General features: G+C 38.7%; 1 protein-coding gene across 2 annotated transcripts in view; it reads right to left on the reverse strand.

The window, feature by feature from the left end:
• Nucleotides 1-217: 217 nt before the first annotated feature.
• Nucleotides 218-27,656, reverse strand: part of psme4a (proteasome activator subunit 4a) — a 173,720-nt gene continuing 146,281 nt past the window's right edge. For both annotated transcript variants that reach the window (XM_039739140.1, XM_039739139.1), the window contains 6 exons: nucleotides 26,983-27,068; nucleotides 22,707-22,835; nucleotides 14,101-14,256; nucleotides 10,261-10,423; nucleotides 4,284-4,417; nucleotides 218-1,650 (listed from right to left, as the gene is read on the reverse strand). In XM_039739140.1, coding sequence (XP_039595074.1) covers nucleotides 1,516-1,650; nucleotides 4,284-4,417; nucleotides 10,261-10,423; nucleotides 14,101-14,256; nucleotides 22,707-22,835; nucleotides 26,983-27,068 — 803 coding nt within the window. In that variant the 3' untranslated portion in view covers nucleotides 218-1,515. The remainder of the gene's footprint in view (nucleotides 1,651-4,283; nucleotides 4,418-10,260; nucleotides 10,424-14,100; nucleotides 14,257-22,706; nucleotides 22,836-26,982; nucleotides 27,069-27,656) is intronic.

The raw sequence follows: 27,656 nt of genomic DNA on the forward strand, positions 1-27,656 counted from the left end.
TTTTTATGGTCTCATGAATTTTATTACAACGAGATTGGAGCTGCATTAATTTCAATAAAATGGCAGCGCTCATATGTGAAGATGTTATTTTGATTTCAAAAAAGCAGCTAACACTGCAGCTGACGTAAAGCTGCCACATCTCCTTGCTGAATGTCGTGATGTTCAGGCAGCCCTCCCTGCAGAATAAATCCAACGTAATAAGTCACGCAGCAACACCTTCAATACAAACAATCCATTTATTGGCATTTTTTATTGAATCATTCAACATTACATCTATAATCTTCACTGCAGTTTTTGGCACTACCCTATATAGTGGTTAGATACTTCAGGGTTTTAAGCAAAAACTTACCCAACTTACTTAATTTAAAATAAACTCATGAAATAGATGGAAGAGCCCTAATTTGCTTTCATTTGCTTAAGCACCACTTTTAACGAAGAAAGCAAAAAACACAGCATCAGTGCCATTTTCTGCTATCGTGTCTGACTTGCACATCAAACTCCAAGCCAAATGCATGTGTAAATGTAATTATACTTGATGTGTAAAAAAAAAAAAAAAAATCATTCTTCAGTATGATAAATAAATTAAAAGCAGCCAAACCAACTAATTATTCCTGGCATATGAAAATATTTCACATAACCACTATATAGTTTACACCACTAACTAATGTAACTCTTTACACTAATGTATCATTCAGATGTTCATTTTGTAAAGATTACATTTTTGTACAATATATTTGGCTAGTGCTAGGTTTCTACATTTTGTACAAGTTCTTTTACACCTATACATAACACATAATATGAAAAAGAACCAGCTGATGGCATCATCATCATTCAGCAGCCTGAGAAATGTTGCAAGCAAACACTGTACAAGAATATTACAAACTTGGCAGACTAAAGTCCCTGCTAATGTTAACCTTAAATATTAAGTATATGAGAAATGTAAAGGTTGTTGCTAAATGCATATACAAATTTCTCATTTCAAGAACTTAAAATGTTTTTGGTCAGTGACAAAGATAGACTGCCTCAAGAAAGAAATGTTAATTTAAAAGCCGCTCTTCCAAGGAAGAATTTATGAAGCTTATGCTGCTAACAAACTGATTAGCTGAACAAATGTGAAAGGTAGATTTTACTGTCTGAAGTTCTCGTTACTTTAAAAAACAAAAAGTAAAAATGCTGCTCTTCAAGTGTCTATTCATACAGCATCGAAAAAAAAAAAAAAACCTTTACGTTTCTTAAAAAAAACCCAAAAAAACGTTATGTAATGTTTTTGAAAGCATTTACTTTCTGGAAGAGTGCTACTTTTTGTCACAAACGTAATTTTTCATCATTATAAAAATGTACAACTTTAAAACATGAGCAGTTAACTTGTTTAAACCCTTCGAATGGGGAATAAAATGCGTACAAACTCTAAACAGATTTAAACAACTGGGAAATGAGAAGTCCATAAAAACTTCATAGTTATTGCATGCAGGTTCGTCATCCACCATCAGCGCATACCAAATGCGCTCAGATTTGTTATGCATAATAGCACGGGGACACCAGCAAGTCCGTGAGAACCAGCAGCTGATCATCCGTAAACTGCTGCTTGTGCTCCTGCCAGTTGTCGTGATGTGTTCTTCGGAAATTTGAAAGGGTCTTCTTGACAGTCATCTGTAACGGCAAATGCACTGTGAGGTCTTATGTAGGTTTGACTTGAAAAGAGATAAAAAGGTTTGATATTTTTCTCATTAACACTAGAATTACCAAAGCCTACGAATAAACTCGTAGATCCGTCCCACCTTAAAACGCTTCTCACCTCTCCGTCAGTATCTTTTGTCCTTTAAATGTGTTGATAAGCAGCAAACAGCAAGCAGTCTGCTATCACATCCCCCACCGGCACACAGTTTTCTCAGCTCAAGTCTGTTTACCTGCGTGTCAGTTGCTTACAGTTGTATACAGTGAGAAGTCAAGCAAAATGACACCTTATATACATACTTTATCATTATTTGGAATACTTGGATTTCATGTGTGTTCCATGTCTACAATGATCTATGCACAGTAAATACATCATTAAAATAGAAACGTTTTTCATGTTTTAGTAATAATTGACAAAATATAGACATTAAGTGCATAATGTGTGAAGCCTGAATTCCAAATATCAAAGAAACACTTTCACAAAAGATACAAGTATAACAGTACAAATGCGCTTTTTTCCTAGACTATAACCGAAGAAAAATAAATTAGGTTAGTGTTGTGTGTTGTCCCGACTTCTAGGGTAGTATACTGGTTAGACTTGCTGACTCCAATTCAGAAGGTTCTGGGTTCGAGTCTTAACATCTCCCAAAATAAACGTTTTGAGTAGTGAGCTGTTCTTATTGTTAATATTATACAATAAAAGTATACAGATTTGCGTCAGTAACAGCCGCTGTAAATGTATAGTACTTGTCAAAGTTAGTGTCTTTTTTTTTGTTTTACTTTATTTACTTATCTTCCTACAGCATAAAGGCACAAGTATACTGCAGAGCTTCCTCTGTTTGATCGTCAAGGCCTTGCTCACAAATTACATGTGCAATGCCACAAAAAATACCTGCTGACACTTTAGTACACAAGCAATGGCACGAGAATGCAGTTAGACTTTTTTTGGGCACATACACCACGCTAGTGTTTAGATCTGGACGGTATAGCGTTGGCGAGCTCTGTAAGCCATGCTGTTTCTTTGAAGGACAGGTGATTGGCAGGATGACACCGGACTTCGTCCTGCATTCAAACGGTGCCATCTTTCTCCTTTACGCCTGGTGCAACTGTTCCAGACACACTCCCCCCCCCCTTCCGATCTGACTCCATTTTCAAATAAAGACGCACTATAACAGAGTTCAGATCGGAGAAAACAGAAGCCCTCCCCACCAGGTGCAGCTGCGTTGTTCTTATATGTGAGTGGACGTTTCTTGCGGGAGGGCTTCTGTTTTCGCACTAATGCAATATTATTTGAAACCGAACAGCGTCAGATCGGGTTTGAACACACGCTGGCACTGTTACAGAAGGCGTGAGCTTATTCAGTGCAGCAACATCAACGCACAGTACATGCAATTTTATTTGAAAAAGAACAGCATTAGATCAGGCGTATATTCAAACCCGATCTGACGCTGTTCGTTTTCAAATTATATTGCATTAGTGCAATGATGTTTTCACAAATATTGTCTCTTTCTTTCATCTTGCAGTTTGTAATCAGTGACCGCATTTTTTTTCCTCCGATCTTACCAGTCCCCACATGTTGCTGTATGCTGTTTCTTTTGTACTCCAGGACATGCAGAGGACAGAATAGTACAAAGCAGTAAGTTCAGCGCTATACGCAATCATCAGATTCAAATGTTAACAGTTTACACACATGCAAGGATCGTCCTTCCTACATTTACAACGTGTGTACCTGTTACAATGTACACACTTCTCTTTATGCTGTGGTTTCTATTACACACCTGAAAGAAAGAGACAATATATGTGAAAACATCATTGCACTAATGCAATATTATTTGAAAACGAACAGCGTCAGATAGGGTATGAATGCAGCTGACGCTGTTACTTAAGAGTCAGATCAGGGGCTTATTCAGTGCATTATATAGTTTATGCCTACATTTTATCATTTACTACTAAAATATGAAAAACGTTTCTGTTTTACAAATGTGTTTACACAGATTACTGTAGAAACGGAACACACATGAAATGCGTGTGTTCCAAATAATGATCTATTATTTCCACTCTAAAACTCCACTTCAGTCCCAGATAATCAATCAAGACATGAGCTGGGAAAAGTCTGTGCACGTTCTAAGTCGGTGGGGGGATGGAATAGCTGGCTGCTTGCAGCTTGTCTTTATTGGCATATTTAGAGGACAAAGGACGCTGGTGGAGAGGTGTGAATGGATTTAAGGTGGGCCGGATCTACGAGTTTTTTCGTAGGCTCTGGTAATTCTAGTGTTAAATCGACATATCAGCATCTAAATGTGAAGCATCTCACTAACGCCAGGCTTTTACTCTGCCATCCACTTCCCCATCATTGAGCAACACTTAATCCAGTTTAGGGTTACATAGAGGCAGTAAAGATGTCAACTCATTCCTGTACTTACCTGCTTCTGAAACACACACACACCTTGTGTCATATCCGTTAGAACCTAATGTCTATGGTGTATCTCTCTTTAACTCATTTTAAGAAAAATGTAAACGTAAAAAAACAAACAAAAAAAAAACCATCAATATGATCTTGGGATTTTTAAATATTTATATATGTGTATTTTTTTAAAAAAATGTTATACCTCAATTGGCTGAGTGTCATTAAGGTGTACACTCAAATCCATCAGAAGCTGGGGCATCCAAGTTGGTACATCATAAGGGCTTGACAATATACAGGCACTCAATCCTAGGACCCCCGCATGGCGTTTAACCAGGTCTGCAAGAGAATGCAAAATAAATAAATAAACAAATACACTTATTATTTAAATGTGGGAATTATTGTGTTTTTGAAGTACAAATGAACAAATATTTTATGTTTCATTTGGCTTATATACAGAGGCAGCCATTCAAAATGTAGCATGCAAATTCAATAGTATGTGAACATGAGCGTTTTTCAGACTTGCATTCACACAGAAAATAAAACATACATTTCTTTTGAATAAAATAAAAACAGTAATAATAAATGGGCAAATTCCTGGACAAAACCACAAAATTCGTAACTGTAGATGGGAGCACTACTGTACATAAACAAGGTTGATTACATCTTGCCTGAAGAAGGGGCCTGAGTTGCCTTGAAAGCTTGCATATTGTAATCTTTTTAGTTAGCCAATAAAAGGTGTCATTTTGCTTGACCTCTCACTACATTCATAATGGCTAAAATGGTTCAACACTCTAGTACTATAAGCAGTCATTTTCCAACCTGCTATATCCTAGCACAGGGTCACGGGGGTCTGCTGGAGCGAATCCCAGCCACCGCATGGCGCAAGGCAGGAACAAACCCTGGGCAGGGAGCCAGCCCAATGCAGAGTACTATAAACATTCTATGAAAATATATATCTTACAGGACAGTGTGTAATCATCTTAATGTGCTTGATCTGATATGTGTATTATTCTGTGCTTCACAAAATGATTTGTGATCCTTTCAAAAATGTACTATACTATGGAAGCTTGTTCTTGCTACTCAAAAACAAACTTTTATTGCATTATTCTGCAAAAATATTGCGCTACTTTGCAAAGATATTGCCTGGTGTGATGGTGTCATCAAGTATGCGCGTATTCTGATCATATAGTGACTGCTAGTGATTGACAGATGAAGGATATGCATATCATGCAATCAAGTGACAAGAACTGAACAAACGTTACAGGTTGCCATACACATGTGCCTTGGTAGCATCTTCAAGGTTCCTGTGATTTAACACAAGAATCCCTGAAGCCCACAAAAATACTTGTAATCCCAGCCCACCTTAAATCCCTTCGCACCTCTCCATCAGCATCTTTTGTTTTGTAAATGTGTCAATCAGCACAAGCACCCAGCTCTCCCATCCCCTCCTTTACGAAGCTCAATTTGAGCAAAAGGTTCTGCCAGCTCAAGCCAAGGCTCCTTATCTGCTTGTGAGGTTCCTGGAGTTGTATAGGGTAAATAATAAAGTATATTGTTGTTTGGAATACATGCATTTCATGTGTGTTAAGTGTAGGATGAAAGGAAATGCGAGGCAAGAAATGCTGAACACATACCTAAAGCAGAAACTTTTTCCATGTTATACTAATAATGATAAGAAGTGTATAATGTGTGAAGACTATAGTTAAAATACCAAATAAATGTGCACTTTTATTCAAGAATATAACTAAAGAAAAAAAACATAATTTACATGTTGCTGTCAATGAGTTAAAAACCCAACCTCAAATGTCAAATTGACAGGGAGTTTATACATATTCTTAAATGGTGCAGAGGTAAGACCTGCTGCCTTATAACCCAATGATCTTGGGTTTGAGTCCAGGCACTCCAAGTTTTGAGTAGTGAGCTGATATTATTATTATTATTACAACAATATAATATAATATTACAATAATACTCTTTGAATCTACATGGCTCAAGTTGTTGAAAAAAAGGATGGATGTTATTTACTTCACAGCACATAAAGGACTACACGTTTTTGTTAATTGAGAAGTATTACCGACAGTTTTCCAGTATTTAGTATTAAAACAATTCAGCACACTCACAGATTCTAATCAATCCAAAAATGCACAGGGACAACATGAAAACCTCATTCAAACTCTGGCACTGTGATACAGGAATGGCAGCTCTTTGCTATCACTCGGCCTATGTTAAAACATCTATAATTAATTTACTTAATTTTTAAAACTAAACGTAGGCCTACAACTTTTGTTCACTCCTTGTCACTTGATTGCACGCTTAACCTCTCCCTCAATGGGTGTCACCAGACGAAAGTAGCAAGCACATTCCCAGTTTAACTGGGAGCAGTAGGCAATATCTTTGTAAAATAACTCAATACTTTAACAAAATAATGCAATAATTATTTTTTCAGTGGTGAATATAAGCTTCAATATTATGCAACAATGCAAACATCACTTGACCTTACTAAGAAAAATGCAAGCAATCAATCAATCAACATTTATTTATATAGCACATATTCATACAAAAAAATGTAGCTCAAAGTGCTATACAAAATGAATAGAAAAATAGAAGACACAATAAAAAAATAAACATAAGTCAACATTAATTAACATAGCAGGGCTCTAGAGTGCGACCAATTTGGTCGCACGTGCAACCTAATTTCTCAATGGTGCGACTAAAAAAAATCAAAGGTTGCACCGGTGCGACCAGCCGTTCGAGGGGGAAAAAAAACGAAACTCTGTGACTCTTAAAGTCTCCCTGTTGTTCAACAACAGACACACATTAGGCCCATATCGTGGTCTAAACCAATCAGAGATAGTGAAGGGCGGATCCCGCCCCCCTCTGATTGGCCGTGGTCCAGATATTCCTGTACGTGTGTGTACGTTTGAAAATGCATGTGATGCAGTCAGACAGAGAGAGGTGAGTAGCCCATCAGGTAAACAGTGGATGTAGCCGCGGATTATGAGAGAAGATGAAAAGAACGATTGACAGCTTTTTCGTTAAGAATGTTAAGTTAGGGCCTGATCCGTCTGAAAATCATAATCAATGCTCTGACACGGAGCCATCAACCTCCCAAGTTATAGCAAGCCCTGGTCCGGAGACGGCATTAGATAATGAGCCACATACGAATCAAGTCCGAGCCCACTGAAATTAAAAAGGGTAAAGTGTATACATTTCGAAAAGAGTGGCATGACCAGTTTCCCTGGCTAAGATACAGTAAAGCCGATAATATAATGCACTGTATTTACTGTAAAGAGTGTGGGAAGACCATGGCCGGCATTAGTGCATTTGTGACTGGTTCTAATACATTTAGAATTGAAACGCTGAAAAAGCACAATGCATCTATAAAACACATTACATGCCGCAATAAATGCACTGCTCAAGTGTCCCCTCTCCCCGCTGCCTTTCAGCGGCAGGCAGCAGCAAACAGATCATCAGCCGAGATGATAATTAAGTTTAACGTTGCCTACAATATTGCAAAAGAAGAACTTCCCTTCACTAAATTCAAGTCCGAAATAATTCTTATGAAGAAAAATGGCTTGAACGTAAACCCGACGTACAGCAATGATGTCGCGCGCCAATTTATAGGAGTCATCGCAGATACATTGAAAAAAAGACGTCTGTGCAAATTGCGAACAGTGCGTACATGGCGTTCCTGATAGACGGAGACAGAGATATCGCCACAAAGGAATGCGTCATTGTGTACGGTCGTATCTTGCAGAGAGGAAGACCGGTGAATATACTTATTGGACACATTGAGGTCGAGCATGCTCATGCCCAAGTCTGGAAGATTTTGATGCTAGAGAGAGTGTGGCCAGCTGGTTTAGTCAAGGCCAAAGATCAAGAAGGCCAAAATACAGGAGTTGGCCATCCGAGGGGCATGTGACTGCAATGGAGGATAGTCCATAAGACATTGAGCAATGAGATGTTCAGTTTGAAGCCCTTAAAACACTTAATTTAGATTTTCTTTTTAGTTAATTTATCTTGAGATTTTTTAAGTTTAAAGTTCAGCTCAGTAAAGCACTTTAAGCACCAACACTTTTTCAGTAGAAAAATTCTTGTAGAATTGTGCTTGCCTTCAAATAAATAACTTTATATTGACCAGATTGTTAGTTAATCATTTACAAGTCAATATTGCCTATATGGACAGCGATTAAAAAAAAAAATAAATAAATAAAGTGAACTTGTAAAACTCTGGTGTTAAATGTGATGCGGTTGAAAATCATGCACATTAGAAGTGGGGAAGCAGTGCAGTGTCAACACTGTATATGGTGGGGATGGTGCGCTGCTGACCTCGACTCAGGATGTTGTGGGTTGGTGGGGGAAGTACTTCGAAGACCTCCTCAATCCCATTAACATGCCTTCCAATGAGGAAGCAGAGCTTGGGGACTTGGAGGTGGGCTATCCCATCTCTGGGACTGAGGTCACCAAGGTGGTTAAAAAAAATCCTTGGTGGCAGGGCCCCGGGGGTGGATGAGATATGCTCGGATTTCCTCAAGGCTCTGGATGTTGTAGTACTGTCTTGGTTGACACATCTCTGCAACATCGCATTGACATCGGGGACAGTGCCTCTGGATTGGCAGACCGGGGTGGTGGTCCCCCTCTTTAAGAAGGAGGACCAGAGGGTGTGTTCCAACTACAGAGGGATCACACTCCTCAGCCTCCCTGGAAAAGTCTATTCGGGTGTTCTGGAGAGGAGGGTCCGTTGGATAGTCGAACCTCGGATTCAGGAGGAACAGGGTGGTTTTCGTCCTGGTCGCGGAACAGTGGACCAGCTCTACACCCTTAGCAGGGTCCTGGAGGGTGCATGGGAGTTTGCCCAACCAGTCTACATTTGTTTTGTGGACATGGAAAAGGCGTTCAACCGTGTTCCTTTGGGGAATCCTGTGGGGGGGTGCTCCGGGAGTATGGGGTACCAGACACCCTGATAAGGGCTGTTCGGTCCTTGTACAACCGGTGTCAGAGCTTGGTTCGCATTGCCGGCAGTAAGTCGAACCCGTTTCCAATGAGAGTTGGAGTCTGCCAGGGCTGCCCTTTGTCACCGATTCTGTTCATAACTTTTATGGACAGAATTTCTAGGCACAGTCAGGGTGTTGAGGGGGTCCGGTTTGGTGGACTCAGGATTGGGTCACTGCTTTTTGCAGATGATGTTGTCCTGTTTGCTTCATCAGGCTGTGACCTTCAGCTCTCTCTGAATCGGTTCGCAGCTGAGTGTGAAGCGTCTGGGATGGGAATCAGCACCTCCAAATCTGAGACCATGGTCCTCAGCTGGAAAAGGGTGGATTGCCCTCTCGGGGTTGAGAGCAAGATCCTTCCCCAAGTGGAGGAGTTCAAGTATCTCGGGGTCTTGTTCACGAGTGAGGGAAGAATGGAGTGTGAGATTGACAGGCGGATCGGTGCGGCTTCCGCAGTGATGCAGGCTCTGCATCGGTCTGTCGTGGTGAAAAAGGAGCTGAGCCGTAAGGCAACGCTCTCAATTTACCAGTCGATCTACGTTCCTACCATCACCTATGGTCATGAGCTATGGGTAGTGACTGAAAGAACGAGATTGAGAATACAAGCGGCTGAAATAAGCTCAGTCATCAGGGAGGGGCTCAGAGTAGAGCCGCTGCTCCTCTGCATTGAGAGGAGTCAGATGAGGTGGCTCGGGCATCTGATAAGGGTGCCTCTTGGATGCCTACCTGGTGAGGTATTCCGGGCACATCCAACCAGGAGGAGGCCCCGGGGAAGACCTAGGACACGCTGGAGGGACTAAGTCTCCTGGCTGGCCTGGGAACACCTCGGGATTCCCACAGTTGAGCTGGAAGAAGTGGCCGGGGAGAGGGAAGTCTGGGCACCTTTGCTCAAGCTGCTGCCCCCGCGACCTGACGTTGGATAAGCAGAAGAGGACGGATGGATGGATGGATTGATTAATAAAAGGTAAGTTAACTTTTACAACTATAATTATCTCCTACAATCATACTTAATAAAAAGGCACACAGTATGAATGTCCAAATTATTTCTTAGCATTCACATATTTTCATGTCAGATATGTTTCTTTTCTAGTCTTACAGTTTAATGTAAACTGAAAGTATAAGGAGGAGGTGGAGGTGTTTGACACCAGCAAGTATACTTTTTGTTGTCGCCACTGCACTTTACACTACCTGCTGGAGGAATGGTGTCCATCACTGCCCCAGGGTCTCTCTTTCTCTTTTTCGGAAGGCGAGTTTTACAGAGTTTCTCAAAATGAGTCTGCATGGAAGCATCCATGTTCAAGAAGTTGCACTGCAGCAGGCCACCGAGTGTGGTGGCGGCAATCTCCCTTACCTAGAATGCAGAGTTTGGAGAGACAGACAAAAAAAATGAAAAGGTTATAGTGACAGCAGAGTGGCTGCACATCACTGTTGTCCTTTTATAAACCCATATGAGAATCTCTTTAAACTCCCATGAGTTTGTTCTTTCAACATCAGCAGGCAGCAGCTCAGTGGGAATACATTAGTGTCTGCATATACTGCAGAATCCTACAATACAGTATATACACTTTAACTGGTCAGCACAATGCCAAACCAAGGGAAGATCAGTAAAAGATGTACAGACATAAAAAATGATAAAAAATGAGCAACCTATTTACACAAATTTATATCACATTTACTTGGCTTTGCTTGATTAAAATGTTTTTAGTTTCTAGTATGCAATAAGTAAGGCTGCATGAGTTAAAACACAGGTAACAGCATCCAGTCTACAGATGGCATTTTCCAAGTAAAGCTTTTAAAAAAACTCAGTTCAAATTGCTGTTAGATTGTATCTGCTTTTACCCTTTGAAATAGAAAAAGAACAAAAAAAAAAAAACAACTTTAAAAAAATAAAATATTAATGATATGTTGCCTGCTTTACATTATATAGTAGACAGGCAGTGTGATTGTGGCATACTAATTAGGGCTATGGACTTTAGACCCTAAGGCTGTTGGTTTAAATCCCACTACTGACACTGTATAGCCATGACCACGTCACTTCAACTGTCTGTGCTCCAACTGGAAAAACAATAAAGAGATACAATGAATTGTAGCTCTCGAGTCACCTTGGATAAAGTTGTCAGCCAAATAAGTAATAACAATACAGCAGTATTATTTTTTGTAATAGTAAGTTAAAAATCCAAATTAGCACAAGCTCCTCCCCATTCAGGCTGTCCATAACATATGTAATGATTTACTTCAGGAGGTATATAATAAAAAGGAATTGAGTTGTGTCATATATTTGAAATATTAAAATGTGTGCTTCAATTTCAACATTTAAAGTATAAATATTCTCAAATGCATTCGAAATGTGTCATTTCTCACCCTCTGATAGAGGTTCTTATAGGGCTAGAGAATAAAAATAACATCATATTCATAACTGTTGACCTTTAAATAGTCTAAAAATGATACCCTACTTGCTTAAGTTTGAAATTTGTAATTTTTAATCTTCTGGGAATAGGTCTTAAGAGGGTTAGGATCACCATTGTAGAACCAAACATCAAAAGTATTATCATATTCAAGATCAGCAACCTCAGAATACCATAAAACAGAACTCTACATGCCTATATTGCCTATCCCGATTTTTTAAAAAGTTTGTGCACAGGGGTAACTTTGACCCCTTATTCCCATTCGGCGGTGATCCCCTTGGGCTGGTTGATGTGGCATGCACAACTTTCAAGTCCCCCTGATCATTTTTGCTATAGACATCTGTAAGCGTACTCTGCCTAAAAACAATTTTTGGGGGGGTCTAGAGATCCAATAATAACGGGGAACCCCAAAAAACTTGACAACTTGCATAACTAGACATCAAGACGCTTCAAAATATAAATAAAAAAAAAGATGTGATTTCAAATGCTCATAATTGTTACGAACACAAAAACATAACTATATTTTTGCTTAATATGTATTCTATTGTTCAAGTATCTGATTAGTGTATTAATTTTCAATGCTCACATCACAGACAAATTTTTTACTCAACCTTCAGAATATGCATAAAGGTTTCAGATCCTACAAATAAATTTAGGGTAACTCAATGCTGGAGCCTATCCCAGCCATACTTGTAGTAAGGCAAGTACCATGCCTAAATGGGACACTGGTCCTTCATATGGTGTATACACCCACACATAAAACATTCATATCGATGTCAACTGATAGATAAAAAACAAGGCACACAAAAAACAGACTCTGCATGGTCAGTGAGTGTTCTGGAATTTGAACCTAGTGAGGCAGTATGGCTAACTACTTTTTTGCCATACAGCTTTATGACATAAATAAATCTAACATAATCAATATTTTTTTCCCCATTGATAAGTAATTTTTAATAAACAAAATTAAAAAGCAGCTTCATACTAATAACAATGTTCTAAACACTGAAGCATACAGTAATACAGTACAGTAATACATGGAAACTACAGATTGAAATCAGTTTGCTGTTTCTTTTTTAATTGGTTTAGTACGTTTTCTATGTCAGGTAAGTAACAGAATGGAGCCTGCCATTGCGGTAAAGAAAACAAAATTGCTTCACTGGCAGCGATACAATGTTGCCTTAGCAACAGCAAGATCAGCAGATACCTCGTGGTAAGTGGGCTTGTGCTGAATCAGGAGTGCACATTGCACTGGACCTGCATGTGTAATTATACACATTATAAAAACAGTGTGGTCTTCTGGGTCACTTGGAAACAGTTGGAAATTGTGCATTATGAAGGGGCTAAACAGCAGTAAGTTATAGTTGAGCCACATTGGTTGGATTTTGGGATGCAACTATATCACCCTGGTACAACATTTACAAAAGCTGTAAATATCAGAAAGTCTTAAAACTGTGTATAACAGTCCCCATATGGACAATGCATTAAAATGACAGAATCATAGGAGATTATCCAGAGCAGGTACTCGGTTAGTTAAAGAGTCAAACAGATGCGATGGAATGGAAATAGCAACATCTTTAATTGAACTTAACTTGAGGAGCAGCGAAGGCACAGTACCAGTTTTCTTTTCTGGTACTGATTTTGAAATACCCACTGATATTGTTAAAAATCCAATACTTTACCCACACATTTTCGTTTCCTGAACACTTCTGGGTACATCTTAAGGATTTCACCTTTTCTTCTTATTTACTGTTTAATTGCAACTATCTATTTTGGGATTCCACCTCATATTATAAGCATACATATACACTACAACTGTAGTTAACTGAATCAAATAAAAAAAAAAACAAACTGTGAAATAAACGTGGCATTTAACAGCTACTAGGACAAAGTGTGAAAGTGGCCACCTCCCCTGTTAATGTCAACCAACCCACTGTGCAGCATCAAACATAGTCACTTTGCCAATCTCTTTAAAGTGAAAATATAGATTTGAAATGGTTGTTTTTTATTTTTGTCATTTACTCTACTCATTGAAATATTCGAGCACTGATTCTTCACCTCTTCATAACATAGAGTAAACGTTAACTATATTAATCAAAAGTTGTAACTTGTGCAATTTGTGAAGTATTGCATGTCTAAAAATAATGTAAATAACCTACTAAAAGCGTAAGACTTCATTCTTTTTCACAGCTGCATATCGAAATTTTAAAATTGCATTGATAATGATCGGGTCAAGGGTGTTACGAATTATGAGGTATGAAAGACAACCAACGAATCTCCTAATATTTATACAAAGAAATGTAAAAATAAACAAATATGTAAAAAAATCATATTTCAAAAATCAGTTTTAACACTTTTTAAAAAGTGTATTCCAAAGAAATCTTAAAATAGTGTTTATCTTTCCTTAAAAATTTTGTTCTGACCAAAGAGAACAAACTGTCAGCTCTCCTGTGTGTTCTTGTTAAAGACTGACAACCCAAAGAAGCATTAGTTAAGAAAATAGTAAAATAACAGGATTTAATTCTAAGTTCCACTACTTAAAAAAAAAAATCAGTTTTAGTTCCCCTAAGTTTACATACCAATTCAGCTATCATTTAAGAAGCTTGTCTTTTTCAGTTTTTCTTACCTCGAGCTGTTCATCTTCAAGTAGTCTGATAACCAGCCACTGAACATCCGTCACTGTTTCTTCATCATTTAAAAAGGTAAAAAGGTTGTAGAACACCATTGTTTGGAGGTAGGTGAGTACAGTGTATCTAGCATGCCAGGAGCTACTTCCCGCTGTCTATACAAAACAAGACAATAACTTTGAAATGTGACCAAAGCAAATTATAAATCACAGATAATGAAATAAACATCAATAAAGGTCATTTCTGATGCCTCCCATATTTCTCCCTGTTAACTGCAAATTAATATGCACACATAAATAATATTATATGGTTACCTATTGCTGATCTTCAAAGCTGTGTTTTAGTGTGCAGAATAGACTCATAACCAACTGCAAGTACAACGAATTTGTTTTTTTCCATAAAATATTTTGAATGCATAACCGATTTTATATACTTTATAACAGCAATCAATATGAAGGTGGCATCCAAAAATGAACAGTTCAGATAACCAGTGTCATTTATTAAGAAAAATAAAACCCCATAAACAATCAAATAACACATTTTCTACAGCATACTTCAAAGTAAGCACCACTGCCAAAGTAATTCAAAATCAATTAATGACATGAACACATGTGCCAAGAGTAAAATGTTCATGGTTCCAGGGATAATTAACATACATCTGCTTCAAACAGTCTTTCATTTTAACTGCTATTAATCTTTTAAAAAAGTTCAATTTTAACAAACATCCACAGGCTTAAATCACAGGTTATACAGATAGTATTTGCATCAACCATCGATCAAGTTTAAATATTGGTTTAATGTTTATGTCTAATGGCATGGGACTACCTAACCTTTATTTTATTACTGAATGGCAAATACACAAGTTATAAAGACCTGGACAATGACACATATGATGAATACACACATGCCTGGTCTGCAATAGAATTAAAATCTTGTTGTACTTCTTTATATATCCTGCTGTATGCCCAAGTAAATAAAAGTTATCATCAATATACCAATAACCTGACTGTCCATTAGTTACTCAGAATACGGAACCAACGCAGGATGCACTTCAACAACAACAACAACATCATTTATATAGCACATTTCCATTCAAACAATGTAGCTCAAAGTGCTTTACAAAATGAAGAAAGAAAAAAAAGACAAAATAAATAAGAATTAAAATTAGGGAACTAATTAACAGAATAAAATTAAGGTCCGTTGGCCAGGGAGGACAAAATAAATAAATAAATAAATAAACTCCAGACGGCAGGAGAAAAAAAAAATCTGCAGGGGTTCCGGGCCACGAGACCGCCGAAACCCCCTCTAGGCATTCCACCTAACATAAATGACCTCAATCAGTCCTCATTGAATTCAGGGATCTCATGGAAGAATTTAAAGATGACGGTCATGTAAACTTCTGGCCTTTAATCCATCAATTCAAGGCAAAAGAAGCTATTATCTCTTGCCCCACTACATAATAATTACCTTTTACCACTCTCTCAAATCTACACAGTATTTAATCTTTGAAAAACGTCCAGGATTAAAACACTTAGAGAACTGCACATAGATAAAGTTTTTTCACCTTATAAACAATTAACTTCCCAGCAACACAATTTTTCCACTACTTTCAAATCACAAACTTTGCTAAAAGGAACCTACCCAATTTTCCACACCTCCCATCCATTTCTATTCCAGAAGAAATACTGATCAGTCTTAAAGACTCCCGACAGCATTTCAAAAATATATAAAAACATATTTTTTTCAAAGATCCTAGGGTACAGTGAGGAAAGTATGTTTCAGTTAACATCTCAGAAAAGGAGTGGAAGGCAGCAATGCATAGAATACATTCTATCTCCAATTGTGCAAACCATTAAGTCATTCAACTTAAAATCTTTCATTAATCACATTTATCTTGTTGAAAATCGTCCAACATGTATCCAGGGCAAGATCTAACCTGCGTACGTTGCAATCTAGCTTCAGCCTCACTGGGCCACATGTTTTGGAGTGCCCCAAATTAACATAATTTTGGACAAATATCTTTGAATGCCTATCAGACAGCCTTAGCGTGACAATCACTCCTGACCCATTAACAGCTGTGTTCGGTGGACTCCCAGATGGGCTTAAAGTGAAGGAGGACAAATTGTAATTGCCTATACCACACTACTAGCACAACGACTTATTTTGCTCAACTGGAAGAGCCCCAACCCATGTTTTATAAGTTAGTGTGTAACTGATATACTGTACTATTTGAGAAAAAAAATTAAAGCTTAGAGGATCCATTCAAAACGTTTTTTAAAATATAAAAAGGATCCAATTAATAAACTTTTAGTATAAGCATTTATATTCTGGGGGCAAAATTGTTCCTTATTTGTTGTTTTTAAACTTTTGCCCTTGCTGCTGGCTTTCCTCTCTTTCTCTTGGGTGGGCGTGGAATTCTGTTTTGCTAAGTTCAACCTGATTGTATGTAATGTTATTTTCTTTGTTGTGTAAGTTAGACTTGATTGCTTGGGATGTTATCTTCTTCTTCAAAAAAAATATGTTTAATATGTTTCATCTACTGTTTCACCATAGGTATTGTGCTTACTGCAATATTTTATTTATTTGTACTGTTCTGTGTCTTTGTTGATGTGTTTTTAATGTTATGTTGTGGTCTCTTTGTAAAACCTGCTGACAAACCAAATTTACCTCTTAGGTCAATAAAACGGAACTGAATTGAAGAAGCCAAGGGGCATGAACCAGAACATGACATGGATACAATGGGCAATTCAGTAAAACAGGAACCAACATGGGCACCAGAAAAGTACTTATACAAGCTGATGAACACAGACTTAGGACAAACAGTGCCCTGAAAGACAATTCTACAGAAGGTCCCAAGTAAAAACTGATGACTGTTGATGAAGTGATAGACAAGTTGTTGCAATGTAGAGGACAACATGACTTCTGGGTGGGCCCACACATAACCATACAGGTAGTCCCCAAGTTACGGACATCCGACCTACGACTTACGAAAGGGGCCACAGCTGCGACGCATGCGCCTCAGTAACTGCCCTTCCATCATCTTTGGCCTGGGGACGCTGAAAGCGGTGGCTGGATGGAAGCTGGAGAGGGACGATTTTGCTGCTCGCGCAGTGTAGTGTCCCTCGGGCGGCTCCCGGTGACCCGTGGTCCATAGTCACCGGGGCCACAGCTATTGCTCGTGTGCAGGACGGAGGCTTGATGGGGCGGTTTGCTGCCCGCCCACCATGCCGCCGCAGGTACTGCTCCTGATTGGATGCAGACTGGCTAGAGCGGAGGGGGGTGTTTCACTGCCTGCTCACCACACACGGCTGCCCTGTTTGTTCTCGGTGGGCGGCTGGTAATGCTGCAAGCATTGACCCAGGTGTGGCTGAATGGAGGCCACTGAGGGTAAACAGGGCGGCAGGGGGTAGCATTGTAGTGTGCCTCGGGTGGCTGCCTGTTGAATGGGGGCGGTGGTGGGCGATTCACTACCTGCCTTTGGCTGCACCGTGTTCGTTCTCAGAGGACGGATGCTACAGCATACTGTAGTGGAGGTGACTGTGTGGTGGGCAGGTGGTGAACTGCTTCTCGCTGCCCTCATGCATTCTCAATAGCAAGCCTTCTTGTACTGTTACGCACATAGCAGGAAGTTGTCTCTTGTCAGTACATCGGATGTGTTGACAACGGGTGCCTTCCTGCTGTGATAGCGTGTACAGTGCTGTGCAGAAGAACTCATCTTAACCTTTTGTCTTCACCCTTCAAGAATGTCTCTGAAACAAAAATCTGATGCAAGTGATAGTGATACAGTAAAGAAGAGAAAAACCATCACCATTGAAATAAAATAGAAATAATAAAAAGGTCAGAGAGAGGTGAAACTCCACCATTCATTGGCAGAGTACTTGGTTACAGTCCGTCAAAAACAGCATTTATTAAAATAATGTACCTGTTCCGACTTACATACAAATTAAATTTAAGTACAAACCTATAGTTCCTATCTCATACGTAACCAAGGACTGCCTGTTGTGATGTATGGCCGGCTGTTCATCCCGGCCAATACCCCCACGCCGCCAGGTGGAGCCCTCCCTGCAGTATGGAGGTGCCCCGAAGACCAGCAGGGCATTATGGACATTGGAGTCTTTATTCACAGCCCTGCTGGATACCATGGGGCCAGCAGGAGTCACTGCAGGGAGGCCCAGAGACTATTTGCCTTATGCCCAGGAAGTAAGTCATAGTCACATGGACAAAGAGAAGGATGTGCTTCCTGGGTGAAGAAAAAAGGATTTTTATCTGACCCGGAAGTGTTCCAGGTCACATGGACAGAGAGGGTGACACGCTTCCGGGTCAAGGAGTATAAAGGACTGTGGGAGATCCCAAACGGACAAGCTGAGTTGGGAGGCAGGGTGCTAAAAGTCTGGGAGTTTGGAGGATTGTGATTGATTATTGTTTGTTTGATTATTAGAGAATTGTGGAGAGGAGCGTGCTTTGTGCACATTATTATTTTAATAAATAATAATTGGACTTTTTATCTGGTATCTGAGGGTACAAGGGTGCAAGAACGCCCTTATCTGTCACAGTGGCATAGTCGGCAGGGTCTTCTAACGTCTATTGTCTATTGTTTTCAAATTTTCTGTGGACAGAACCTTAAAAAGGCAGCGTCACGACAGGCAGAGAAAAATCGCCAAACCTCACCTTTATCAAGTCCGTCATGGGGAAGAAGAAGACAAAGCAGAGCGCCACCAACAGCGGAGGTCTAGCGCTCGACATTGCCTGCGCTCAAGACGAGCCATGGAGCGGCTACGCTTCGGGAGAGATTTCCGGAGGAGGACGTCTCCGACGAGGTATGTGCCGGGAATGTGCTTGAGAATCTTTTTAAATTAACACGTTATCCCATGTACAAACCTCCCAGATGTACATCCGAAAGCTCTGCGGGAGGCAGAAGACAAACCCGAAGGCGATGGTGTGCTCTCGTTCAGGCAAACGAGTAACCCAAAGGACTTCCACATGTCGGGTGCCGGCGAAGGACACGTGACCCACCCCGAAGGATTATGGGAAGGAGAAGGTCCGTGTTCAACTGCTTGTGGCTTCACCCAGGGAAAGATGGACTTGGTTATTCTGAAGGGGAAAAGGGAGGCGAGCGAAGCACCGCTTTCCCTACAAAAAGGTAAGGAGGTCCGGGAAATGACTGATCGGTCCGTAGATAAATCGATACAGACGGATCGCATTCAGCCAAAAGCAGCACCGTGGACCTCCGAAAAGAACTCCAAATCCCAGATTCCCTTGTGGGACCTGTCTGAGCACGTGCCAGGAGCGGGCGTGCTTATTGGCTCCCAGCCGGAGGGTAAGGCTAGTGATGGCTCGAGCCTGCCTCCGGCTGAATTATGTAACTTCTTAGACATGCACGAGCTGGAGAAGTTGCTTCAGGCCGTGCACAATTTCTTACAGGTTGTGACAACAATAAAGAAAATCGTTGGGGAGCTGGGAGCAGCGGCTAATGCGCCTTTAAGAAAGGTAGATGAATTTTTATGCCGATTTGGTCGGGAGTCTCCTGTAGTGATCGATTTGGCGGTACAGGTAGATAAAGCCGGTACCGTATATAATGAAATAGGGACGCAAAGTGACACGGGCCCGCGTTTAATCCATAGCGGGTGCCAAGTGGATGCATGCCCTACAAGAGAGGCCGGAACATTTACAGAGTGGCCGGGGGAAGGGCCGGTCGAGCCGGAGCAGCTGGATGGTGCTTGGAACTTGAATGGAACTTGAAGCCTGTCCAAATCACCCAAGGGATTTTCACCTTTTCCTTGTCATTTTTTCCCCTAGATTCCCATCACTGTGTGAGTTAAAAAATGCGTGTCCAAATAAAAGTAACTTGGATGTTGTTTGGAGGACAAAACAATACAATATAGACAACTGTTCATAGTGAGTGCAGCGAACTAATGAAGTCCTCTTTTAATTTGACAAGACAGCAACCAAAAGATAAACACTATGCAGGACCAGAATGTATCAGAGGCTCACTCTCTCATGATTTGACAGAAAAGGTCACGAGCCAACAAGGCACAGCTGCCAGTATTATGGTCAATGAACTGCTCCAGGTCAGTGAGGATTTCTCAGTTCAATATAAGCTCCAGCGATCAGAGACTCCTTTCTATTGAAGTGGTAAAGGCAAAGCTTTATTCTTGGGAAGTTCTAGTGTGTTCCACAATTTTTAAAAGAGCTGTAAACACAAATATAGAGTGGCCTGTTTACATGAAAACTTGGGACACACTAACAGTCTCGTGTATCAGACAGTCAGCGAGCAACATTCCCTAATGTCCTATACAGCAAATAATGATTACATTTTGCACTGAAAGAAGGGTTTAGGATAATAAAAGAGAGTGAGCTACTGAAGAGGAAAATTAAATAATTAGGTTTCCTTACTGTTTCAAGACAGGATAGAAAGAGAGAACATCTCTGTTAAATATATTTGTTATGGGGACACAAAGGTAACAGACATCTGCTGGGGATAGCAGGAAACATAAGCGAGGAAGTGCTCCCAACAATAGTAAGTCTTTGTTCCTTTCTGTTGACACATCACCTTTAAATTCAAACAAAAAAAAACATTATCCCGTCCATGAAATGAAAAACCATCAACATTCCAGATGCTTTAATACTTGGAACAAAGTTGATGGAGATGGTTGGAAGGATGATGTGGTGAGCTGTGAAACTACATGTGGCAGAAGGTATATGATGATTGCATAGGACAGATGATAGGGATGGACACAAAAAGACAAAGATTGTGGGAATAAGAGATTTCTTTAAAAATCAATGTATGACATGCATAGGCCATCAGCTGGCAGTAATCTCTGTTTCTATGAAATGTAAGCAACAACTGACTGTTCCAAAGCAGTGTAATAAGACGTTGGTGTTACTGTAGGACATTAATTGTAAGTGACAAGACACCAAAAAGGACAATGGGAGTCCCACTATTTATACGTACATAAGGCTTTCATGACGTCCTAACTATTTAAGGTCAAACAAGAACTCAAGGCTGCCAGGGGGCCACTGTGGCCTGGTGGACAGGACTCCTGACACTTAAAGTGACCCCGGGGATTGCTGATATTCAACCAGAAGATGAGTGTTAATGATTAAGTCAAGAGTGTATAAATGTGTTATTCTAAAATATCAAAGGACAGTTATAGAGGTAAAAACTCTAGTTGTTAAATCTGAAAAATCCTTATTAATATAATGAAATTCATAAATCAGGAAATTATTCTTTAAGAAACTTAACAAGGCTAGAGCTGCACAAGCTCACAAACCATTCAAAGCACATACATAAACAATATTTAGGAGTCTATGTGCTTCAGTCATTGTCTTCTAGAGCCAGTTCATGTTGTATATACTTGATTTTACATTTATACAGAAAGTTTTTTTGTCACTACATTTGACAGCAATAGCACAGTAATATGGTCAAATACACTCAAGACACATTTCACTGTTTACCAAATATTCAAAGCCCATCAATACAGATTACCAGTACTGTTGCAGTGTAAAGTAATGCTTAACAGATTATTACACCATTAACTTATGTTACACCATTAACGTGTTCTCTGTGTAAGACTTCTTAGTGACTGACATTTTTCTGTCATAATGTACAGTACTGCTAATTTATAATGCTTCAGTAAATAATATATGCACCATTCCTATATGTCAGGTGAAAAAGAAAAAAAAAATCTGAGTTATGACTTGCATTGATTATCCAATTGCTTGCTCATGCAATGATAATAAAATGTTGAGCTTAAGATAAAAGAGGAAGTATAGCTACAGGAGAGCAAATGGCAACATAAAACCAAAAAAAGGGCAGCCTTTAAAAGAGACATGAAAAAAAACACCCTTTTATTGGTCTAGCTTCTTTAAATACTGTTTATTTGACTTTTCACTAGCTGATAAATTATTGCATGCTGTAAATTTATTGGTTTTCAAAATATTTTGAACTAGACTTTATTGTACATTTGTTTGTACATATTGATATTATGTTGTTTCTGCTCACTGCATTTAAAAGCACATAGCAAAAACCTCACATTTTCTCCCTCTATCCTGCGGTCATGAAAAAAAATGATCAGGCCTTATCAGCCAACGATTATATTTAGGAATGAATACAGTAAATGCACTTATTGCATAAAATTGGCTTGTGCTTTACATTCTTATTTCTATAATTATCCCCAAAAAGGAATTCAGATAATATGTACAAATATCTTGATACTTATTTACGGGGTAATATCAAAAACACCAGCTTGCAGACAAAGCTACAATTCTGCCATGTTCATTTTACCACCTAACTCACATGTTATATATTTATCAAATTCCTTTGTCCTATTTGGCATTCGGTAGCCAGTGTATTTGTTTGTATTTGAATGAATGATTGAAAGTGGTACCTTTTTGTTGATCTTGAATAAATCTAGGCGTTTTGCTTGAGATAATGTGAAAGACCATGCGCATTATTTGCAATACTGGACAAATTTGTACCAGGCTGAAAATGTTTTGAAAGGTTACACTACTGCCTGAATTCTGCACAAATGGAAGAACTCACTGTCATCTGTATACATAATTATAGTTAAACTTGTGACACAATATTTTGATATCACTGTCTTACCTGGTTGAGAACTTGCAGCACCAATGGTATTTGGTGTGGATACAGAAGCCCCTGAGACATAAGTGATAAGCAAGTCTTGGCATCTCTCTTCAGCTCATCATAACTGTCATCATTCTCCACAGGAGCAATCTGTGATAAGCAGTTTGTAAGAAGAAAGGGCTAAATTAAATATTTTAAAAGTATACTAAATATCTTTATATATATAATTTATTTATATTTATATTTCAAGGTATATACTCTTATTTTGAAAATATAGCTGAAATCTTTAAAGGACTGAGAAAGCAAAAAGGAGACAGACATGAACCTAAACATCCTTCATCTGTTTTCTTATGGATAGTTCATGAAGCCTGAGCTATATACAGTCATATGAAAAAGTTTGGGAACCCCTCTCAGCCTGCATAATTTACTCTAATTTCAACAAAAAAAGACAACAGTGGGTACATTACAGATACCACAAATAGACACTTTTAGTGCGGAGGAACTCGATAAACCTCTGGCGTTATCAGAATTTCTAGATGCTATAAAGTCACTTCAAGGCGGGAAAGCAGCAGGCCCTGCAGAATTTTATAGGAAATTCTCCGCTTAGCTAGCTCCTCTCCTATTAGCAACATTTACAGAAGCCAGAGACAATCAAACTCTTCCTCAAACTTTTCACCAAGCATTAATCACAGTTTTTCCTAAACAAAATAACGACTTATTACAATGTGCATCATACAGACCAATTTCACTTTTGGATAATGAAGTTAAAATACTCTCAAAAATCATAGCTAGAAGGATGGAGAAAGTGCTCCCTTCGGTAATATCACAAGATCAAACTGGATTTATCAAGGGTCGACACTTATCTTCAAATCTTCGACGCCTATTTAATATAATATACTCACCAAAGTCAAACACCCCAGAAATATTATTATCATTGGATGCAGAAAAAGCATTTGACATGATTGAATGGAAATACCTTTTTACTACATTAGAGAAATTTGGGTTTGGCCCGAACATTTGTGCATGGATCAAACTATTGTATACCAATCCAGAAGCTTCAGTTTGTATCAACAACATTTGTTTAGACTACTTTAAACTAGAACGTGGTACCAGACAAGGATGCCCCTTGTCACCACTGCTGTTTGCAATCGCCATTGAACCACTGGCAATACACTGTTGAAATGCTGATCAGATAAAGGGGATTATCAGAGAGGGACTGGAACAGAAAATTTCTCTCTATGCAGATGATATGGTACTGTATATATCAGACCCACAAAATTCTGTGCCTGCAGTCTTAACAGCACTTACAGAATTTCAAAAGATCTCTGGTCTCAGAATTAATCTGAATAAAAGTGTACTCTTTCCAGTGAATTCTCAAGCATATAATATTAGATTAGACACCCTACCTTTTATCATTGCAGAACAGTTTAAATACCTTGGAGTAAACATCACAAGTAAACATAAAGCTCTTTATCAACAAAATTTTGCTGTCAGCATGGAAAAAAATAAGCAAGACTTGCATAGATGGTCAACGCTTCATCTCACTCTAGCTGGAAGAATTAACACTGTTAAGATGAATATTCTTCCTAAGCTCCTTTTTTTATTTCAAAACATTCAATATACATCAATAAATCATTTTTAAGCAATTAGATTCAACAATAACCTCATTTATTTGGAACTCAAAACATCCACGTATCCAAAGAGCGACCCTACAAAGACAAAAGGCAGAAGGTGGCATGGCTCTACCTAACTTCCAGTTTTATTACTGGGCACCAAACATACAAACTATAAAAACCTGGACACAAATAGATGAACATACACAGGCCGGTCCAATAGAACTAAAGTCTTGCAGTACTTCTTTATATTCCTTGCTCTGTGCCCCAATAAATGCAAGTTATCGGCAATATACTAATAACCCAATTGTGCTTCACTCACTCAGAATATGGAACCAATGTAGAAAGCATTTTAAGATGGAGAATCTTTTATCTGTGGCACCTCTGCAAGAGAACCACCTCTTTCAACCTTGCAAACATATGCAGTTTTTAATATCTGGAAAACATTTGGGATTAACTTGCTTAGAGATCTTTATATAGACAACGTCTTTGCATCCTATGAACAATTACAATATAAATTTAACATTCCAGCTACACATTTCTTTCTCTATCTTCAAATTAGGAACTTTGTTAAACAGAACCTGCCCGATTTTCCTCATCTTGCACCCCCTGTCCACGCTGGAAAAAATATTGCTCAATTTCAAGGACTCAGACACCATCTCTGCAATATATAAAATTATTTTACAGTCCCTCCTTTCAAAGATCCAAGAGGACACTGGGAAAAAGATCTCTCAATTAATATATCAGAAAAGGAGTGGAAAATAGCAATGCAGAGAATTCACTTGAGCTCCATATGCGCAAAGCATACAATTATTCAACTCAAAATTACATATCGAGCACATCTGTCTCACCTAAGACTCTCCAAAATGTTTCCAGGGCAAGATCCAACCTGCGAACACTGCAATCAAGTCCCAGCCTCACTGGGTCACATGTTTTGGGCCTGCACCAAATTAATGTCATTCTGGACCAAAATTTCTAATTACCTTTCAGACAGCCTTGGTGTCACAATCCCTCCTAATCCATTAACAGCTGTGTTTGGTGTTCTTCCAGATGGGTTTAAAGTGGAGAAGGACAAACAAACTGTGATTGCATTCACTACACTTTTGGCACGCAGACTTATTTTGCTAAACTGGAAGAATCCTAACTCTCTTCTTTTAAGTCAATGGGAAACCAATGTTTTATACTATTTGAAATTGGAAAAAATCAAATACTCAGGGGATCTGTACAGATTTTTTTCAAAACATGGCAGGATCTAATCAGTAATATTTTAGAATAAGCTCCTAAGACACAGAAGAAGTAATTATTTCTGTATTTCTTTTTCTACTCCATTCATCTCTATTGGTTTATCTAATTCATCAATTTAGGTATGTTTACAAGCCTTAAGATTTACTCCGTTGGCCTTGCTCTCTCTCTCAGGGGTGGGGGTCGATTTGCTCTCAATCCTACTTTTTGTAAAAACTGATTGATTTGTATGGAATGATTGCAATAAAATTAATAAAAATTTTAAAAAAAAAAAGATAACAGTGGCATGTCTTTCATTTCCTAGGAACATCTGAGTACCGGGGTGATTTCCGAACAAAGAGTGAAGCAGTATTTAGTTGTATGAAATTAAATCAAATGTGGAAAAACTGGCTCTGCAAAAATTTGGGTCCCCTTGTAATTTTGCTGATTTGAATGCAATTAACTGCTCAATACTGATTACTGGCAACACTAAATTGGTTGGATTAGCTCATTAAGCCTTGAACTTCATGGACAGGTGTGTCCAATCATAAGAAAAGGTATTTAAGGTGGTCAATTGCAAGTTGTGCTTCCCTTTGACTCTCCTCTGAAAAGTGACAACATGGGATCCTCAAAGCAACTCTCAAAAGATCTGAAAACAAAGATTGTTCAGTATCATGGTTTAGGGGAAGGCTATAAAAAGCTATCACAGAGGTTTAAACTGTCAGTTTCAACTGTAAGGAATGTAATCAGGAAATGGAAGGCCACAGGCACAGCTGCTGTTAAACCTAGGTCTGGCAGGCCCAGAAAAATACAGGAACGGCATATGTGTAGGATTGTGAGAATGGTTACAGACAACCCACAGATCACCTTCAAAGACCTGCAAGAACATTTTGTTGCCGGTAGTGTATCTGTACATCATTCTACAATTCAGTGCAATTTGCACCAAGAACATCTGTATGGCATGGTGATGTGAAAGAAGCCCTTTCTGCACTCACGCCACAAACTGTGTCACTTGTTGTATGCAAATGCTCATTTAGACAAGCCAGATTCAATTTGGAACAAAGTGCTTTGGACTGATGAGAAGAAAATTGAGTTATTTGGTCATAACAAAAAGCGCTTTGCATGGCAGAAGAAGAACACCAAGAAAAATATCTGCTACTTACTGTCAAATTTTGTGGGGATTCCATCATGCTGTGGGGCTAGTTCAGGGACTGGGGCCCCTGTCTAATTTTGTTTTGATGCATATTACATATTTTCTGTTAATCCAACAAACTTAATGTCACTGCTGAAATACTACTGTTTCCATAAGGCATGTCATATATTAGAAGGTAGTTGCTACTTTAAAAGCTCAGCCAATGATAAACAAAAATCCAAAGAATTAAGAGGGGTTTCCCAAACTTTATCATATGACTGTAATACTAATTGATTTATTTAAAAAAAAAACACACACAAAAACTCCACACCTTAAACAACAGTGGAAGGAGATGAAGCTGCTCCTCAATAGCTGTAGAGAAGGATCTGCCTGCACTTGCCATGAGCCATTTGAGAACTGTAACAACATAACACAATTGAATAATTAAATGTTAATACGTCATTATTTTCTTATAACCGCATATTCAAAAAATATTTATTGTGAATAAGAGCATTTCCTAGGTTGCAATAAACATTTTATCTAAAGACTGCTGAATGTGGCAACTAAAAAATAAAAGCAATTCAGGTTATTTATATTAAAAAAATAAACATGCTGTTTTAACAGCAAAACTAAAACTAGTTTTGTTCTGCTGATCACTGTTACTGCATGTTCTGAGTGTTAATGAAAAATATTATGAAGTATGATTCTTTTTCAAATATATGTAACAAAATACATTCCATTTATCAAGATGAAATTCATCAATTTTTGTATCAATATTTCTATAGCTGATTTAAATTGAGCAAGAAAACTAATTCATGATTAGAAGGAGGAAAAAAACAATTTCACCTTTTGAATGATTAAGAATTAAAATAGTTTATTATTATTAATCATTCTTTTCTGATCATTTTTTTTATTAAGTTGCATGGTGGAACAGTGGTTTGTGTGCATTCTTCTCTAATGTCTCAAAGTCCTGTGCAATAAGGTAATTTGTGATTGTATGCGAGT

This window comes from Polypterus senegalus, chromosome 16 (assembly GCF_016835505.1).
Source record: "Polypterus senegalus isolate Bchr_013 chromosome 16, ASM1683550v1, whole genome shotgun sequence".
Classification (NCBI taxonomy): domain Eukaryota; kingdom Metazoa; phylum Chordata; class Cladistia; order Polypteriformes; family Polypteridae; genus Polypterus; species Polypterus senegalus.